The sequence below is a fragment of the Oncorhynchus gorbuscha genome, linkage group LG13, assembly GCF_021184085.1.
Source record: "Oncorhynchus gorbuscha isolate QuinsamMale2020 ecotype Even-year linkage group LG13, OgorEven_v1.0, whole genome shotgun sequence".
NCBI classification, from domain to species: domain Eukaryota; kingdom Metazoa; phylum Chordata; class Actinopteri; order Salmoniformes; family Salmonidae; genus Oncorhynchus; species Oncorhynchus gorbuscha.
In genome coordinates, this window is record NC_060185.1 from 89,831,017 (window position 1) to 89,851,032 (window position 20,016).

General features: G+C 45.3%; 1 protein-coding gene across 11 annotated transcripts in view; it reads left to right on the forward strand.

Annotated features, from left to right (window-relative positions):
* The first annotated feature begins 10,231 nt into the window (after positions 1 to 10,231).
* Positions 10,232 to 20,016, forward strand: part of LOC123993678 (UDP-N-acetylglucosamine--peptide N-acetylglucosaminyltransferase 110 kDa subunit) — a 47,173-nt gene continuing 37,388 nt past the window's right edge. For 3 of the 11 annotated variants that reach the window (XM_046296062.1, XM_046296064.1, XM_046296063.1), the window contains exons 1-6: positions 10,232 to 10,608; positions 12,354 to 12,537; positions 13,120 to 13,363; positions 13,581 to 13,649; positions 17,455 to 17,571; positions 18,237 to 18,316. In XM_046296062.1, coding sequence (XP_046152018.1) covers positions 10,572 to 10,608; positions 12,354 to 12,537; positions 13,120 to 13,363; positions 13,581 to 13,649; positions 17,455 to 17,571; positions 18,237 to 18,316 — 731 coding nt within the window. In that variant the 5' untranslated portion in view covers positions 10,232 to 10,571. Of the gene's footprint in view, positions 10,609 to 12,353; positions 12,538 to 13,119; positions 13,364 to 13,580; positions 13,650 to 14,023; positions 16,035 to 17,454; positions 17,572 to 18,236; positions 18,317 to 20,016 lie in introns of those variants that run through there. The other 8 variants (XM_046296067.1, XM_046296068.1, XM_046296065.1 and 5 more) reach the window with 6 other exon arrangements.

Consider the following 20,016-nt stretch of genomic DNA (forward strand, 5'->3'; position numbering starts at 1 on the left):
GGGTTGGGGGGTGGCACACAATGCAAATAGTCCGGGTAGCCATTAGAATACCTGTTTAGGAGTCTTATGGCTTGGGGGTAAAAACTGTTGAAAATCCTTTTTGTCCTAGACTTGGCACTCCGGTACCACTTGCCATGCGGTAGTAAAGAGAACAGTCTATGATTTTCAGAGCCTTCCTCTGACACCGCCTGGTGTAGAGGTCCTGGATGGCAGGCAGCTTTGCCCCAGTGATGTACTGGGCCATGTGCACTACCCTCTGAAGTGCCTTGCGGCCGGAGGCCGAGCAATTGACGTACCAGGCAGTGATGCAAACGGTCAGGATGCTCTTGATGTTGCAGCTGTAGAACCTTTTGAGGATCTCAGAACCCATGCCAAATCTTTATAGTTTCCTGAGGGGGAATAGGCTTAGTTGTCCCATCTTCACGACTGTCTTGGTGTGTTTGGACCGTTCTAGTTTGTTGGTGATGTGGACACCATGGAATTTGAAGCTCTCAACCTGCTCCCCTACAGCCCCGTCGATGAGAATGGGGACGTGCTCCGTGCTCCTTTTCCTGTAGTTATGTAATAATCTCAATCAGATGCTCAAAGTATTTGAAATTAAAATGAATACTAGTTGAACCCAGATGTGTAGGTTACACGTCCAGGGTTGTAACTGAGGCGACAGGAACCCTTAGCCTTTTCATTTATCCTGGCTGAATAACTATTGTAACACGACTGAGTGAATGTCATGTATAATCACCTGGATCCGATAGATGTTGACTGAAAGGATTCCCACAAGTTACCACAACACTGGACCGTCTCAGTGTGCAAGTGTGTCAACAACAACAGTGTGCTAGTGTGTCAACAACAACAGTGTGATAGTGTGTCAACAACAACAGTGTGATAGTGTGTCAACAACAACAACAGTGTGATAGTGTGTCAACAACAACAACAGTGTGATAGTGTGTCAACAACAACAACAGTGTGATAGTGTGTCAACAACAACAACAGTGTGATAGTGTGTCAACAACAACAACAGTGTGCTAGTGTGTCAACAACAACAACAGTGTGCTAGTGTGTCAACAACAACAGTGTGATAGTGTGTCAACAACAACAACAGTGTGATAGTGTGTCAACAACAACAACAGTGTGCTAGTGTGTCAACAACAACAGTGTGATAGTGTGTCAACAACAACAACAGTGTGATAGTGTGTCAACAACAACAACAGTGTGCTAGTGTGTCAACAACAACAGTGTGATAGTGTGTCAACAACAACAACAGTGTGATAGTGTGTCAACAACAACAACAGTGTGATAGTGTGTCAACAACAACAACAGTGTGCTAGTGTGTCAACAACAACAGTGTGATAGTGTGTCAACAACAACAACAGTGTGATAGTGTGTCAACAACAACAACAGTGTGACAACAACAACAGTGTGATAGTGTGTCAACAACAACAACAGTGTGCTAGTGTGTCAACAACAACAACAGTGTGCTAGTGTGTCAACAACAACAACAGTGTGCTAGTGTGTCAACAACAACAGTGTGCTAGTGTGTCAACAACAACAGTGTGCTAGTGTGTCAACAACAACAGTGTGATAGTGTGTCAACAACAACAACAGTGTGATAGTGTGTCAACAACAACAACAGTGTGATAGTGTGTCAACAACAACAACAGTGTGATAGTGTGTCAACAACAACAACAGTCAACAACAACAACAGTGTGCTAGTGTGTCAACAACAACAACAGTGTGATAGTGTGTCAACAACAACAACAGTGTGATAGTGTGTCAACAACAACAACAGTGTGATAGTGTGTCAACAACAACAACAGTGTGATAGTGTGTCAACAACAACAACAGTGTGATAGTGTGTCAACAACAACAACAGTGTGATAGTGTGTCAACAACAACAACAGTGTGCTAGTGTGTCAACAACAACAACAGTGTGATAGTGTGTCAACAACAACAACAGTGTGATAGTGTGTCAACAACAACAACAGTGTGATAGTGTGTCAACAACAACAACAGTGTGATAGTGTGTCAACAACAACAACAGTGTGATAGTGTGTCAACAACAACAACAGTGTGATAGTGTGTCAACAACAACAACAGTATGATAGTGTGTCAACAACAACAACAGTGTGCTAGTGTGTCAACAACAACAACAGTGTGCTAGTGTGTCAACAACAACAACAGTGTGCTAGTGTGTCAACAACAACAGTGTGCTAGTGTGTCAACAACAACAGTGTGCTAGTGTGTCAACAACAACAGTATGATAGTGTGTCAACAACAACAACAGTATGATAGTGTGTCAACAACAACAACAGTGATAGTGTGTCAACAACAACAACAGTGTGATAGTGTGTCAACAACAACAACAGTGTGATAGTGTGTCAACAACAACAACAGTGTGCTAGTGTGTCAACAACAACAACAGTGTGCTAGTGTGTCAACAACAACAGTGTGCTAGTGTGTCAACAACAACAGTGTGCTAGTGTGTCAACAACAACAGTGTGCTAGTGTGTCAACAACAACAGTATGATAGTGTGTCAACAACAACAACAGTATGATAGTGTGTCAACAACAACAACAGTGTGCTAGTGTGTCAACAACAACAGTATGATAGTGTGTCAACAACAACAGTATGATAGTGTGTCAACAACAACAACAGTGTGATAGTGTGTCAACAACAACAACAGTGTGCTAGTGTGTCAACAACAACAACAGTATGATAGTGTGTCAACAACAACAACAGTGTGATAGTGTGTCAACAACAACAACAGTGTGATAGTGTGTCAACAACAACAACAGTGTGCTAGTGTGTCAACAACAACAGTATGATAGTGTGTCAACAACAACAGTATGATAGTGTGTCAACAACAACAACAGTGTGATAGTGTGTCAACAACAACAACAGTGTGCTAGTGTGTCAACAACAACAACAGTATGATAGTGTGTCAACAACAACAACAGTGTGATAGTGTGTCAACAACAACAACAGTGTGATAGTGTGTCAACAACAACAACAGTGTGCTAGTGTGTCAACAACAACAGTATGATAGTGTGTCAACAACAACAGTATGATAGTGTGTCAACAACAACAACAGTGTGATAGTGTGTCAACAACAACAACAGTGTGCTAGTGTGTCAACAACAACAGTGTGATAGTGTGTCAACAACAACAGTGTGCTAGTGTGTCAACAACAACAGTGTGCTAGTGTGTCAACAACAACAGTGTGATCATTTGACCAGCGCATAAGCAGGATACTGAGTAGCTAGTTATTTACTCCGTCTTTCGGTCTTGTAGCTCATTATTTATTGTGTGTATCTATATGGGTAATCATCAAACATTTCCCCGGTAGGCTGTTAATAAGGTGACGAACAGAAAACAGAGAAATACGGTTTCCCTTCATTGGTTACATTCAATTAATTATATAAAAAAAGGTTGTCACCTTTATCTCTCTATTCATTTTCTCTACAACTTTGAGGATTGGCCCTCAGTCAGCAAAATGTCAGGATCAGTTAACATCTATTTATGTTTCTTTCTGCTGCCGGGTTTTTCTTTACAAAGTCATGTGACGTTGTTTCTGTGGCCTTTCATGGTAACCTAGTGGCTGTTCTACCAACTGCAAGACAGAGACGTGGAAGGAGGGAGATCCCAACCTACCCCCACTATATTAAACAGAGATGTATGAGTAACGGGCAAGACCCCAACCTACCCCCACTATATTAAACAGAGATGTATGAGTAACGGGCAAGACCCCAACCTACCCCCACTATATTAAACAGAGATGTATGAGTAACAGGAAAGAACCCAACCTACCCCCACTATATTAAACAGAGATGTATGAGTAACGGGCAAGACCCCAACCTACCCCCACTATATTAAACAGAGATGTATGAGTAGCGGGCAAGACCCCAACCTACCCCCACTATATTAAACAGAGATGTATGAGTAACGGGCAAGACCCCAACCTACCCCCACTATATTAAACAGAGATGTATGAGTAACGGGGAAGACCCCAACCTACTCACTCTATATTAAACAGAGATGTATGAGTAACGGGGAAGACCCCAACCTACTCACTCTATATTAAACAGAGATGTATGAGTAACGGGGAAGACCCCAACGTACTCACTCTATATTAAACAGAGATGTATGAGTAACGGGCAAGACCCCAACCTACCCCCACTATATTAAACAGAGATGTATGAGTAACGGGGAAGACCCCAACCTACCCCCACTATATTAAACAGAGATGTATGAGTAACGGGGAAGACCCCAACCTACCCCCACTATATTAAACAGAGATGTATGAGTAACGGGGAAGACCCCAACCTACCCCCACTATATTAAACAGAGATGTATGAGTAACGGGCAAGACCCCAACCTACCCCCACTATATTAAACAGAGATGTATGAGTAACGGGGAAGACCCCAACCTACCCCCACTATATTAAATAGAGATGTATGAGTAACGGGGAAGACCCCAACCTACCCCCACTATATTAAACAGAGATGTATGAGTAACGGGGAAGACCCCAACCTACCCCCACTATATTAAACAGAGATGTATGAGTAACGGGGAAGACCCCAACCTAACCCCACTATATTAAACAGAGATGTATGAGTAACGGGGAAGACCCCAACCTACCCCCACTATATTAAACAGAGATGTATGAGTAACGGGGCAGACCCCAACCTAACCCCACTATATTAAACAGAGATGTATGAGTAACGGGGAAGACCCCAACCTACCCCCACTATATTAAATAGAGATGTATGAGTAACGGGGAAGACCCCAACCTACCCCCACTATATTAAACAGAGATGTATGAGTAACGGGGAAGACCCCAACCTACCCCCACTATATTAAACAGAGATGTATGAGTAACGGGGAAGACCCCAACCTAACCCCACTATATTAAACAGAGATGTATGAGTAACAGGGAAGACCCCAACCTAACCCCACTATATTAAACAGAGATGTATGAGTAACAGGGAAGACCCCAACCTAACCCCACTATATTAAACAGAGATGTATGAGTAACGGGCAAGACCCCAACCTAACCCTCCGGAGTGGCGCAGCAGCGTTCTAAGCCACTGCATCTTAGTGCTAGAGGCGTCACTACAGACCCTGGTTCGATTTCAGGCTGTGTCACAACTGGATGTGATTGGGAGTCCCATAGGGCGGTGCACAATTGGCCCAGTGTCGTCTGGATTAGGATTTGGCTGGGTTAGGCCGTCGTTGTAAATAAGAATTTGTTCTTAACTGACTTGCCTAGATAAATAAAATAATATATTAAACGGGGATGTATGAGTAATGGGGAAGATCCCAATGTAACCCAACTACATTGAACTTCATGAGCTGTGCAGATATGTGTGCCAGTATCTGAAACTGGACCATCTGTACACTAAAACAATTGTGCTGAGACTCTGGTCTCCCATGACATAAGATGGCAGAACACTGTTGTCCAATAGGCCTAACTATAAAGCACAACCACATCCCCAAACAGGAAACACCTCTATCGGTACAGAACAAAACATTATTGAGCTCGGGATTGTATGGCTGCATTTACACAGGCAGCCCAATTCTGGTCTTTAGCCCAATTATAGGCAAAAGATCTGATCTGGTAAAAGACCAATAATTGGGCAAAAGATCAGAATTGGTCTGTCTGTTTAAATGTAGCCTATTAGGGACACAACCCAGCCTGAGAGAGTTTAGTGAATGGGTGATAGTTCTGGTAACCCATGAGATGAGCTGTCAGAACACCGTGGTGTGGTCCAGTAATGATGGCTCAAGAACATGGCTGAGACATCACCACTCTTTCCGAGGGTCACCGAGCAGATTATAGGATTATTGAGCGGGTGACCCTCGTCTTTTTACTATTTGTATAGAACATTATTGGGGACACAGCCCAGACTGAGTGAATCGGTAGGTGATAGTTTTGGTCACACATGAGATGGCAGAACTAAATGCTGTGGCCTAGTAATTAAAAAACACAACACCCCAAATATAATCACTACGGGCACAGGACTATGGATCCTTTATTGAGGACAGTCCAGATTGAGTAAACGTAATGTGAATGGGTGATATTTCTGTTCACTCATGAGATAGCAGAACAATCTGGCCTAGTAATTAAAAAATACCCCAAACCTCATACATCACCACTGGGTTGTGTTCCTTAGGCACCAAATGTAAGAATGGACTGAAACAGGGAGGGATGATCTGAACATGTCCGTTAAGAAATGCTTGTTTACCTTTGCAACATGTTTTGCTACAGTGTGCCCTGATAAATACAACCCTGTTCTAATGGGTACAAGATTGTGTATGCTTCCCAAATGTCACCCTATTCCCTGTATAGTGCACTGCTTTTCACCACAGCTCTATGGGGTCCTGGTCAGAAGTAGTGCACTATATAGGGAACAGGGTCTCATTTGGGCCTCTATCAGGGTCCCAGCACAGATAGTTAGTGTTTGAGTGGGTGACCCTCTTTTTAATCACATTTCTTAAAATAGACTGGCCTGCTGTGTCTATTCTCTGTGGGAAACTGAGCCATTGAGATGGGCGAAAGAATGAAAGCAGAGCTTGTTTTGGTGAATCTGCCCAGCAGTGAACCTTGGGGTTGAGGAGATGTGGAGGTGTGTGTGTGTGTGTGTGTGTGTGTGTGTGTGTGTGTGTGTGTGTGTGTGTGTGTGTGTGTGTGTGTGTGTGTGTGTGTGTGTGTGTGTGTGTGTGTGTGTGTGTGTGTGTGTGTGTGTGTGTGTGTGTGTCCACCCTGATGGGCCTGAACAAAGATAAAAACATGTCAGATAGAATTGCTGCAGACACTGCCCATTACCCATGACATCATTCCCCGGCCCTAGCTGCGTTAGGCGATGACTAACCAGCACAACAGAGCCGAGGGGAAAGAGAGGGATGGAGGGAGGGGTGTGGAATTAAGAAAAGGGGGGACAAACACACAAACTGGATGCGGCTATGCATGCTCTGAGAACACAGGGAGGACTAGAGAGGACCAGACATGACCAATGGTGTCGGCCCTGTTCCCATAGAGCAGCTCTGAGAACACAGAGAGGACTAGAGAGGACCAGACATGACCAATGGTGTCGGCCCTGTTCCCATAGAGCAGCTCTGAGAACACAGAGAGGACTAGAGAGGACCAGACATGACCAATGGTGTCGGCCCTGTTCCCATAGAGCAGCTCTGAGAACACAGAGAGGACTAGAGAGGACCAGACATGACCAATGGTGTCGGCCCTGTTCCCATAGAGCAGCTCTGAGAACACAGAGAGGACTAGAGAGGACCAGACATGACCAATGGTGTCGGCCCTGTTCCCATAGAGCAGCTCTGAGAACACAGAGAGGACTAGAGAGGACCAGACATGACCAATGGTGTCGGCCCTGTTCCCATAGAGCAGCTCTGAGAACACAGAGAGGACTAGAGAGGACCAGACATGACCAATGGTGTCGGCCCTGTTCCCATAGAGCAGCTCTGAGAACACAGAGAGGACTAGAGAGGACCAGACATGACCAATGGTGTCGGCCCTGTTCCCATAGAGCAGCTCTGAGAACACAGAGAGGACTAGAGAGGACCAGACATGACCAATGGTGTCAATCCCTGTTCCCATAGAGCAGCTCTGAGAACACAGAGAGGAAAGGGACTAGAGAGGACCAGACATGACCAATGGTGATCGGCCCTGTTCCCATAGAGCAGCTCTGAGAACACAGAGAGGACTAGAGAGGACCAGACATGACCAATGGTGTCGGCCCTGTTCCCATAGAGCGGCTCTGAGAACACAGAAGGACTAGAGAGGACCAGACATGACCAATGGTGTACAGGCCCTGTTCCCATAGAGCAGCTCTGAGAACACAGAGAGGACTAGAGAGGACCAGACATGACCAATGGTGTCGGCCCTGTTCCCATAGAGCAGCTCTGAGAACACAGAGAGGACTAGAGAGGACCAGACATGACCAATGGTGGAAAGGCCCTGTTCCCATAGAGCAGCTCTGAGAACACAGAGAGGACTAGAGAGGACCAGACATGACCAATGGTGGAGAGTGGGGATACGGCCCTGTTCCCATAAAGAGGATGATGGAAGAGTGGGGATGCAGAGTCCCCCTTTGATGGAACGGAAAGGGCTTCAAGCAGGGCAGAATGTAGAATGGGAAGTCAATCTCTCAAATCAGGTCTCCACGTCCTTCAGGATCTCTCTAGACATGTCAGTCAGCTGGAGAGGCTAGAGGAAAGGGGAGGGGCTTTTAATCTCCATGGTAAAGAGGATGATGGAGAGTGGGGATACAGGAAAGGGCTTTTAATCTCCATGGTAAAGAGGATGATGGAGAGTGGGGATAGAGGAAAGGGCTTTTCATCTCCATGGTAAAGAGGATGATGGAGAGTGGGGATACAGGAAAGGGCTTTTCATCTCCATGGTAAAGAGGATGATGGAGAGTGGGGATACAGGAAAGGGCTTTTCATCTCCATGGTAAAGAGGATGATGGAGAGTGGGGATACAGGAAAGGGCTTTTCATCTCCATGGTAAAGAGGATGATGGAGAGTGGGGATACAGGAAAGGGCTTTTCATCTCCATGGTAAAGAGGATGATGGAGAGTGGGGATACAGGAAAGGGCTTTTCATCTCCATGGTAAAGAGGATGATGGAGAGTGGGGATACAGGAAAGGGCTTTTCATCTCCATGGTAAAGAGGATGATGGAGAGTGGGGATACAGGAAAGGGCTTTTCATCTCCATGGTAAAGAGGATGATGGAGAGTGGGGATACAGGAAAGGGCTTTTCATCTCCATGGTAAAGAGGATGATGGAGAGTGGGGATACAGGAAAGGGCTTTTCATCTCCATGGTAAAGAGGATGATGGAGAGTGGGGATACAGGAAAGGGCACAGGTTTAAGACAGATAAATAGAAAGGAAGAGAGAGAGTGAGATGACATGTTACAGGCCCTCTCGTACAAAAAATTAAGTATTTACAAAAGTTATAGCCTTGTGAAACTGGTTATTTTTGTCAGTAACTTATTCACATGTCACTTTCCCCAAAGATAGTTGACTCTGTACAAATGTTTTATTTTTAAAAAATCTTTATTTAACTAGGCAAGTCAGTTAAGAACAAATTCGTATTTACAATGACGGCCTACACCGCCCAAACCCTGACCCGGACGACGCCCGAGTGGTGCAGCGGTCTTTTTATTTATTACAGAATAGAACGTTTGAAAAACAAAAATGACATGGTTATGCATGTCTGGTTATACATAGCTGTGTGTGATTGGATAATAATAAACATCTAAGGTATAACAATAATAATAAAAGGAATAATAATAACAGGCTGTGCATTACAATCTTGCAGAGTTTACATCAGGGGTGCCAATCTCATTCCATGGAGGGCCTGCAGGTTTTTGTTTTTTTCCTTTCAATTAAGACCTAGGCAACCATGTGTGGGGAGTTCCTTATTATTAGTGACCTTCATTCATCAATTAAGTAAAACGGAGGAGCAAACGCCTGCACACTCGGCCTTCCGTGAAATGAATTTGACACCTGTCCTTTACCTTCTCCAAATGTCTGTACAACGAATCAAAGATATGTGGCGACTGCCCCCTGTTGGTCGTGGTTCAAAAATGAAAGGTGCCTAAAGTCGGTGGTTCTCATTTTACCAAGGTGTGCACTGTCACTGCACATTACGTACTATTTAGTTAGTTGTACATGGACACAACAATTATCAAACAGGGGGTATAGGAAAATAATGGATATGCATCCATTGTTTAATCATTGTGCAACGAGAAAGATGTTGACCACAGGTGTGAATGGCCGTGCCCCGCCTTCCGACCCAGACAAGTGTAAATTATTTCTAGTTAGCCATCAAACACTCTTGTCATATGTATTTTTATGTCTTTCAATCAATGTCATAACAACTCAGCCTTTCCATCTGCTAACTGCTTCGGTTTATGTTCACTACCCTCTATTTTCAACCTTCAGAACATTCGTGTCACTCTTCGACTTGCCGCAGTGCACATGTGGGGAATGATGCACCACCAAAACTCTGTATCCATCCGCGCAAAAAATAATTATTTACAAAATGTTTGCATATACTCGATTTTAAAACGTTAGGTGTGTTCCCTTTGAATAATTAATGAATATGAATTACGCTCATTGGACCACACACCACCACGCTCATTTTCTGTACAGTTTGTGGATTGATTATTTTTCGTTGGATCTATATTCTGGCAACAAACAAAACAAGTCCCTGGCTGAGGCTCATTCGCCATTTTATGACTCGGGAGTCGCTTTGTTGAAGTCGAACCAGCGCTTCATGATTGTGAATTTGAAGTAAATTTAGAGCTAGGCTGATTGCGAGAAGTTATATCGGCAAGGACGGCAAATAGCATAGGAACTAGCCATCTGAAAATAGTGACATTCTTCTTGACTAGCTAGCGTTGACTCTGTGGTTAGCATAGCTAGGCTAACAGCTTTAGCAAGCAACGGCTCAAGAAACTTCGATCAATCGACGAAATAAAATTCTCTTTAATTTGATATTATCAAACTACAACACTGACGACCACCGTGCAAGACTCGAAGACCGAGGAGATGGCGAGCTCCGTGGGAAATGTGGCTGACAGCACAGGTAGAGCTCGCCCCAGTTAGCATTAGCTCTCTAGTTAGCTTCCTCGCTAGCATGACACGAGCCTATGCTAACAACTCAAATTCAACTCAAATTGTATTGGTCGCATACACACATTTATCAGATGGTATTGCGGGTGTAGTGAAGTGCTTGTGTTCCTAGCTCCAACAGTGCAGTACGTTATCTAACAAGTCACAACAAGGCACACATCTAAAAGAATGGAATTAAGAAATATGTAAATATTAGGACGAGCAATGTCGGATTGGCATTGACTACAGTAGAATATAATCCAGTATAAATGAGAGGAGTAAAGCTATTTGTAAACATTATTAAAGCGACTAGTGTTCCATTATTAAAGTGGCCAGCAGCCTCTAAGGTGCAGGGTGGAGTAGCCGGCTAGTGATGGCTATTTAAGTCTGATGGCCTTGAGATAGAAGCTGTTTTTCAGTCCCAGCTTTGACGCACCTGTACTGGCCTCTCCTTCTGGATGATAGCGGGGAGAACAGGCAGTGGCTCGGGTGGTTTTTGGCCTTAGTGTGACATCGGGTGCTGTAGGTGTCCGGGGGGGGGCAGGCAGTGTGCCCCCGATGCTTCGTTGGGCAGACCGTACCACCCTCTGGGGCGCGATACAGCCCGAAAGGGTACCCTCAATTTTGCATCTGTAAACGTTTGGGGGTCTTAGGGACCAAGTCGAATTTCTTCAGCCTCTTGGTGTTGAATAGATGCTTTTGCGCCTATTTCACCTCACTGTCTGTGGGGTGGACAATTTCTGACCCAGAGGAACTTACAGCTTAACACCTCCACTGTGGTCCCGTCGATAGGGGTGTGCTCCCTCTGCTGTTTCCTGGTGTCAGCCAGGTGTGGCTATGTAGCGATCTGTTGTGTAAACACACTAAATGGATCAGCTATGTAAACCCGCCAGACATGAAGACGGAAGTATGTTATTGTATTGGCCAACTTGAACATAGTCCAGCAAGACGACATTCGTTTTATTTTCTTGATGTCTTCCCTAACGTTTGATACAATACAATTTAGCTAGCTTGTTGATCCTGTGTGTATTGACTGTGATTGTGCTGGGTCTGTTTTCCTTTTAGGCGTGCATCAAACGTTAGTTACCCAGATGTTGATGGGGTTGTATTTGTCCGCCATCTAGCGTCCATTTGTAAACCGTCACCTTACGTTTCATCCAGCTATGTACTTTGGTCCGTTTTTCATTTCATCGCACAACATTGCGTTTTTCATACCATTTCATGTCAGACAGTTCTAACTAGCCAGTTAATACTTATCTCTTCATGATAAGGGCGCTGATGACTAGCTAACGTTAGTTAGAATCCTAATAATTCACTTACTATGTTTCTTCAGCTCCTGTTATGCTGCTAACAGCAGCTAATCATCTAGCTAGTTGTCTTTCAAAGGAAGAATGACAATTGAATTCTTGAGCTCATAAAACAGAGAATAACAGTAGCAACCTGGCCTATAGTCACACATTTTGTCTCTAAAACGTGACTCATACCCTGTGATTGACAGTTAATCCCTACACAACTTTTTTTTTTATTCAACTATTGATTAATATACTTTAGTGCAATTATATATCAACCAAAGGCATTTATCAATTTATAAATAGTCTGATTTCTGAATTCTCCAGTACTTTTATCTGGTTTATTATTTTGTCTCTGTCCTCGTGTTCTTCCATCTCTTCTAACGTGTTGTTTCCCCCCTCCTCGGGTTGTTGGGTGTTGGTGATACAGAACCGACAAAACAACGTATGCTTTCCTTCCAAGGGTTGGCCGAGCTGGCGCACAGGGAGTACCAGTCGGGTGACTTTGAGGCTGCCGAGCGCCACTGTATGCAGCTGTGGAGGCAGGAGCCCGACAACACGGGCGTGCTACTGCTGCTCTCCTCCATCCACTTCCAGTGTCGCAGGCTCGACAGGTGAGGTGGGGAGAGAGTGAAAGACCTGGAGGTCAGGGGTCGGCTCACTGAAGTCAGTCTACATGGTCTGGAGAGAATACTGGGCCCGCTGGGACTGTAATACACTGGCTGCCGACAGTTCATACTACTACGACACATCTGTGGTGGTGTTGGGGAGTAACGAATGGCTTGTCTGTCAGTGATCTCCCTAAGTGTTCTATTGACCTCCTCTATTCCCACTCTGACACGACTCTTTTTACAGTGGTGGTGGTGGTGGTGGTGGCTGTTTTCTCTTACAGGTGTTAGGTTTGATCTGTCTGTTTTTCCCAGGTGTCTTGGGTTGTTCCTCTGTCACCATGTAAAATAAGCACAAGGAAGTTATTTGTTGTGAAATTTGAATTAAAATTAAGTTGAACCCCCCCACACACACACAACTATTCTAGTTGTCCCACTATCTCACAGAACACACTAGCTTGTGTGCTAAATGAGATCTCCCATTGACTGACTTAAGTACCACTAATGGATCACACAGCACCACATCACTCCAACCCAGTACTACCACACACCCTACCAGCCTCGTGACCCTCTCCTCTGTCCCTCCAGGTCTGCCCACTTTAGCACCTTGGCCATCAAGCAGAACCCTATGCTTGCTGAGGCCTATTCCAACCTGGGCAACGTGTACAAGGAACGCGGCCAGTTGCAGGAGGCTATAGAGCACTACCGCCACGCCCTGCGGCTGAAACCAGACTTCATCGACGGGTACATCAACCTGGCAGCAGCCCTGGTGGCAGCGGGGGACATGGAGGGAGCCGTCCAGGCCTACGTCTCAGCCCTACAGTACAACCCTGTGAGTAGACCTTGGGCCCAATTCATGTACCCCATCATAAGCCAGCAGCCCAGCACAACCCACCCCCACAAGATACCCCAATCTGATATCTATTCTAGTATCCTACCCAGACATTTGATGATCACTTGTAGATCTCAGACTGTAACATGTGTTAGTCAGTCTAGTAGTCCATTTCTGGTTTGGAGCTCTAATCTCTTGTTTGTTTCCTGTCCCTCAGGATCTGTACTGTGTCCGTAGCGACCTGGGGAACTTGCTCAAAGCCCTCGGGCGTTTGGAAGAGGCTAAGGTATGTTCGAGGGGCTTGACACCAGCACAGCTTTTTGCTTATCTTTTTGTTTGTTTAAAAATTTACTTTGTACTTTGATTTCTTTGTAAGATGTTTTGTTTGTCGGTTATTTCCCCCCGCCCCCCTTTGAGCCCGATGGCCAAAGTTGTCCCTGTCTCTTCCCCCTCACTCAGACTTTTCACTCAATCACTTGAGTGTGATTTTTCTCTATCCCTGATGCCATCTAAGGCCCTTCTCTACCCCCCACTGGCTCTGGGCGGGCCCCCTTACTGGCTCTGGGCAGGCCCCCCCACTATGCCCTGGTTCTGGGAAGGCCCCACGCTCTGGCAAACCCCCGCCCCACTACACCCTGTCTCTGTGCAGGCCCCCTCTGTGCAGGCCCCATACCCCGTTACACCGGGTCTCTGTGCAGGCCCCATACCCCCGTTACACCCTGGCTCTGGGCAGGCCCCATACCCCCGTTACACCCTGGCTCTGGGCAGGCCCCATTCCCCCTCCCTCTTATGAGGCTAATAATGTTGCTTTATTTTGAAGGGAGAGGGGGTATTTTCTACACCCCCAACCCATTAAACCCTTTTCTTTCTATTACGGATTTGAGACGGCTTTATACTTTTTTCTTTGAGCCCAGGTAGAATACTCATCTTCATTCTCACTCCACCTGCACACAATCCCCCTGCTCTCTCTCTTTAGTCCCACAATGCTCTTCTTGCTGACCTCTCTACCTCCGGTCAGCCCCCCTCCCCTCACAGGAAGAAAGGCTGGGCTTTACAAATTGGTAGCAGTAATTATGGTTCTGATATGGATATTTTATAAATGCATAGAAGGATAAAAAAGTAAACAAAGGTGGTTTTGGAGGGATAATGCTGGCTCGGTCTTGGAAGGATAAATGAACTGATTAAGTTAGTTAATCTCTTTGCAATGCAAAAGATAAGATGGCCTCTAACCAAACCACATCACTCCAGTTATTTAACAACAATGGACCACCCAATCCAGTTGTACCACTACCCCCTACCCATGCAGATTTGCTAGTCTTGTATCTTATGGCGTGCCCTCTGACCCATTTATCTACTCTTAAGCCATTTTATGTCTGTCCCATCTCCCTGATATGATATCTGTACCTTCCCTGGGTTGGGTGAAAGCTGGAGTTGACATCTTGCTAGGTGACCTGGTGCCAGGCCATCTTATTTGGTGCCAGAAGGGGGAGGAGCTCCAGGGAGCTGCCAGCTCATCGCCGGGCCAGCTCCCCTGCACTGTTGCTCCTTCCCCCCGCGCGCTCGCTAGGGCCGGTGGAGTGTGCGCGCTAAGAGCTGCCTTCCTGACACCCCAGCTACGCTCCCAAGCTGACAGCTCCCTGCTGTCTTAGAGTGGGTAAATGGAACAGTCAGGACTGTACCACGTTTTCATACTGTGTCACACACCCCTCCTTACAAGAGCCTAGTACGTTCCGATGCTGTGTCAGGCAGACAGCTCACAAACTGCACTCCGCCGCCCGCGTTCAGTCGGCTTGGGTAGAGAGAAACACGCATGCGCAGCAACCAGCGCTGACCTCTTTATTTCAGAGCTACCTATGGAGGCTTCTAGATGCCCAAACATTACACACTGAGGCTTTTCTTCTCACTCCCCATTGGCCAGGATTCAAGCACGACAGGACAAAGAAAAAGCCAACCATTAAAAAAAAAAACTTTTTGAAGAAGAGGTTGAAGGAAAAGCGTATACTATGACATATTATTCCCAAAGAAATGTCATCAGCTCATTTGATGAAGATCAAGCTAGTTATCCTCCCTCCTTTCTCCTAGCTTGGCCAAACTATTAATATTATGAAACGCATTATCAAAGCCTTTCTTCCCTCCTGCCCCCCCCCACCCTCCCCTCCTGAAACATCCATTATCTATCTTAGAAAATACAGTAAACGTTGCATGAGTGTAAACAGCAGGTTGTCTTTTGTAGTGCTTTTTTTTTAAGGACGTTTGAATTACTTTCCATATGAGAATTAAAATAATTGTGTATTGTTTTGCGGAACTTTTACTAACGCTCTTGTTTTATTTTGTCTCTTGGTTTTTTTTTTTCCACGACTGATGATGTTATTTAGAAGGTTGTTTCAGGTGGGTGATGACATTACTCCTGCTACCGTACCCTAGGTGCCCTGGCTGAAACACGGATCACTAGGGCAGCATCAGTCCTCAACCACCAGCTGCTGAGGTTGCCGCCCGCCCCTCTGACAAACAATATGGTAACGGGTTTGTAACTGCCAGCGAGAGAGAAACCATGAACTACTACGTTATGCCTGAGCAAGAAGCTCCTCTGTCTTGTGGCAGAGACTCTGAAGAGCAGAGAAACAAAACAAGAAAAGTTAAACAAACAAAAACACACAAAAAAAGAAGTACAGTAAGCATTCCTTTTTTTAAATGTCTTAAATTACCATAACGGCCAAAACGTATAAATCAGTAAATAAAATAAAAACATGGCAAAAATGGAAGCAATTAGCGGGGAAAAGATAAAATCCTGAGTAAGAACCTCTAACTTGTTGTCCTGTTGATGTAGTTTTTTTCCTTCTTGGTTTTGGAGCTGCAGCGTTCTGCAGATGATGCAGACTGCGCTGTGAGTGTGCAGTAACGCAGGGGCTGCGCAGCGAACAAGGCAACCAAGGCCAAGAAAGCATCAGGCACAAAGCTCCCCTCCCCTCCTCCCCCCCGGCCTGCTGGGTACAGACCCCCCCTCCCCCCGACGCCCTCTGTCAGCCTGGCACCCAGCGTACCCCCAGCCTCCCAAGAGGACACCATTGGCTTGCTTAAACAACACCTCTATTTCCCCATTGCCCTGCAGAACAGCCCCTGGGCTCTGGTGGTAGATCAGCTCTCCTATCCTTCTCTTAGGGCATCAGACAATTGGCCGTCTTGATGCCCCATAACTTCCAAAACTCCCCTTCTCTATATTCCCCCCTCTTATCTAACCATCCAACCAGCCGCTTGGCTGTGGTCTCCAGGTCCTCTAACCCCAACCCCGTCCCCTGCCACTCGTTGGTCCTGAAAGGCATGGTGGGTACAGAGAGTGTGGCAGTCTAGGTAAGCAGGGCGTCTCCCGGGGCTCTGGGTCTGTAGCCAGTCCGCAACGCGGCCGGGTTCAGCGAGCGCAGCGGCGGCAAACATCGACCTCTTGTTGCTAAGCAGCAGCAAGGTCGGCAGTGGCGGTGTGCGTGGTGATGTGATTGTAGCCAAACACACACCTAGGACATGCCCCACCCACGTAGCTTTTTGTGCGCAAGCATTACAGGGACCTCCACCTGCACGCAGCGCCCGCCATTCAAGGTTGTGAGATACCACTAGTTACTATAGTCAGCTGTCAAATAGACTGCAACCAACATAGAAGTTACTGGTTGTGTTATGAATTTGAATATCATTTAGGTATTTCCCTTCACATTAGCATCTGTACATTACAAAGTAAAGCATAGAAGGCTCGTCAATGTTTCTGTTCCTCGTCTTGTGAGAAAGAGGCCATGATGACTGCAGAATGTCGGTCTGCGTGTGGGTGCTGGTTGGATCTGCGCAGCGTAGGAATAAGCAAGGCAGCTTAGCGCCGCAGATTTCAGCGCAGGCGAGTCCATGCTGCACACTCACTTTTTGCTTTAGTTGAGAACGGTCACTAATTCTGTTTCCTCTACCCCTTTTTGTTTTTCTTCCTGTTTTATTCTCTTATCTTTTATTTTACAACCTTTCCCTCCTACCTCTACCACTGCTCCCGCTCTTTTTTCCTCTACCGCTACTCTTCCTCTCCTCTTCCTCTGGTTTTGATTGTTAACCCATTGAAGGCGTGTTACCTGAAGGCTATTGAGACTCAGCCCAACTTTGCGGTGGCGTGGAGCAACCTGGGCTGTGTGTTCAACGCCCAGGGAGAGATATGGTTGGCCATACACCACTTTGAGAAGGTGAGACTTTTCTACACAGCCGATGATGTAAGAACAAAGGACAGACCAGGATCGTCTGACTAAGGGTTCATGTCTGGGTTGAAACATTTGATAATTCACAAACCGTACTATTCATGTCTGAACTTTTTAAGTACAGTCCTAGTAGAGTGTATACCAGTGAACAGGGAAACAACAGTACACAGTAAAGGGGATTTTTTTTTGGCTGAACAAAATTAAAGACCAATGCTGGATCTATTCAATCGCAAATCTGGTTTAATACAAGTTTACAACAGGAGCAGAGGAAATGTCTAACTTGGCCTTCGACCAGAGATGCCACTTATGACGTTGGTTTGCCCATTTAAGCCAAAACAACGTCAGCTGCTAGCTACACAATCGGTGTCCGTGGGCCTGCAGTCTGGCGTCAGGCCCTATCAACAGATATGAGTAACATCCAGAATCGCATCTAGTGAGCAACCCGTGACATCAATGGAACGCTTGAAATCATGTCGATTACATAATGAAAACATATATAAATATGCAAAGCGTTGTGTTAATTACGCTCAACTTGAGTATTAACTTAAATAGTCCACATTACAACTGGTGTTTGGAGGAAATGTTTAACACACTTCTACTACAGTATATCCTGTTCGTTGTGTATGATGTATGGATTTATGGGTATTTGTCAGGCTGTGACTCTGGATCCCAACTTCCTGGATGCCTACATCAACTTGGGCAACGTTCTGAAAGAGGCTCGCATCTTTGACAGGTCAGTGACTGTTCCCGTGGTATAACCAGTTAAACCTGAAGACACTCCCTTGTTCATGTCATTTTATCATTCTAATCATCTAATCATTCCAAACACCACCCTATTCCCTGTGTAGTGCACTACACTTGACCAGGGCCCATAGGGCTCCAGTCAAAACTGGCACTATATAAGTAATAGGGTGGTGTTTTGGCCGTAGCCTAGGTATGACGCTCTGACACCTTGTAATTACATTTGAAGAAAGTCAAACACAGAGAATCATGCACATGAAAGTAGTAGTAGCTGCAGTACGCAAACCCAATGTTTTTGCTGCGTGTAGAGCGTATGTCGAGCCTTGGTGCTGGTTTGTATGGGAAGTTTAGTATCTTGTCGGTAAGTAAAATAAAATAAATAAATGTTTTTATGTAGATTGATGGATAGTATAAATTGTACATAATCTGACGTTGTGCGGTATTTATTTAACCTTTTTATTGAAAGCTGCAATATGTAACTCTGGGCGACCTGACCATGTTCACACAGAAATGTGAGTTATAGATCTGTCGTTCTCATTGAAAGCATGTCAAAGAAGCAGTAGATCTACATTTTGTGAAAGTATTTACTCCCGCTGTGGCATTTTTCCTATTTTGTTGCCTTACAACTTGGAATTAAAAATATATGTTCGGGGGGGTTTGTATCATTTTATTTACTCAACATGCCTACCACTTTGAAAATGCAATATATTTTTATTGTAAAACAAACAAAGAAGACAAAACACAACTTGACCTTGCATAACCCCCCCCCCCCCCCCCCCCCCCCAAAGTCCTTTTTTTTTTCACCTTTATTTTACCAGGAAGGTTAGTTGAGAACAAGTTCTCATTTACAACTGCGACCTGGCCAAGATAAAGCAAAGCAGTGTGACACAAACAACAAGTTACACATGGAATAAACAAGCAGACAATAACACAATAGAAAAAGAGTCTATATACAGTGTGTGCAAATGGTGTGAGAAGTTAAGGCAAATAGGCCATAGTAGCAAATAATTACAATTTAAAAATTTAACACTGGAGTGATAGATATGCAGATGACGATGTGCAAGTAGAATACTGGTGTGCAAAAGAGTGGAAAAGTATGTTTTGAAAAAACGATATGGGGATGAGGTAGGTAGATTGGATGGGCTATGTACAGCTGCAGCAATCGGTTAGCTGCTCGGATAGCTGATGTTTAAAGTTAGTGAGGGAAATATAAGTCCCCAGCTTCAGCTGTCTTTGCAATTTGTTCCAGTCATTGGCAGCAGAGAACTGGAAGGAAAGGCGGCCAAAGGAGGTGTTGGCTTTGGGGATGACCAGTGAGATATACCTGCTGGAGCGCGTGTTACGGGTGGGTGTTGTTATCGTTGTTATCGTGACCAGTGAGCTGAGATAAGGCGGAGCTTTACCTAGCATAGATTTATAGATGACCTGGATTCAGTGGGTCTGGTGAAGAATATGTAGCGAGGGCCTGCCGATTTGGAGCATACAGGTTGCAGTGGTGGGTGGCATATGGGGCTTTGGTGATAAAACGGATGGCACTGTGATGGACTGCATCCAGTTTGCTGAGTAGAGTGTTGGAGGCTATTTTGTAAATGACATCCCCAAAGTTTGTAGAGCCACCTTTTGCAGCAATTACAGCTGCAAGTCTCTTGGGGTATGTCTATAAGCTTGGCACATCTAGCCACTGGGATTTTT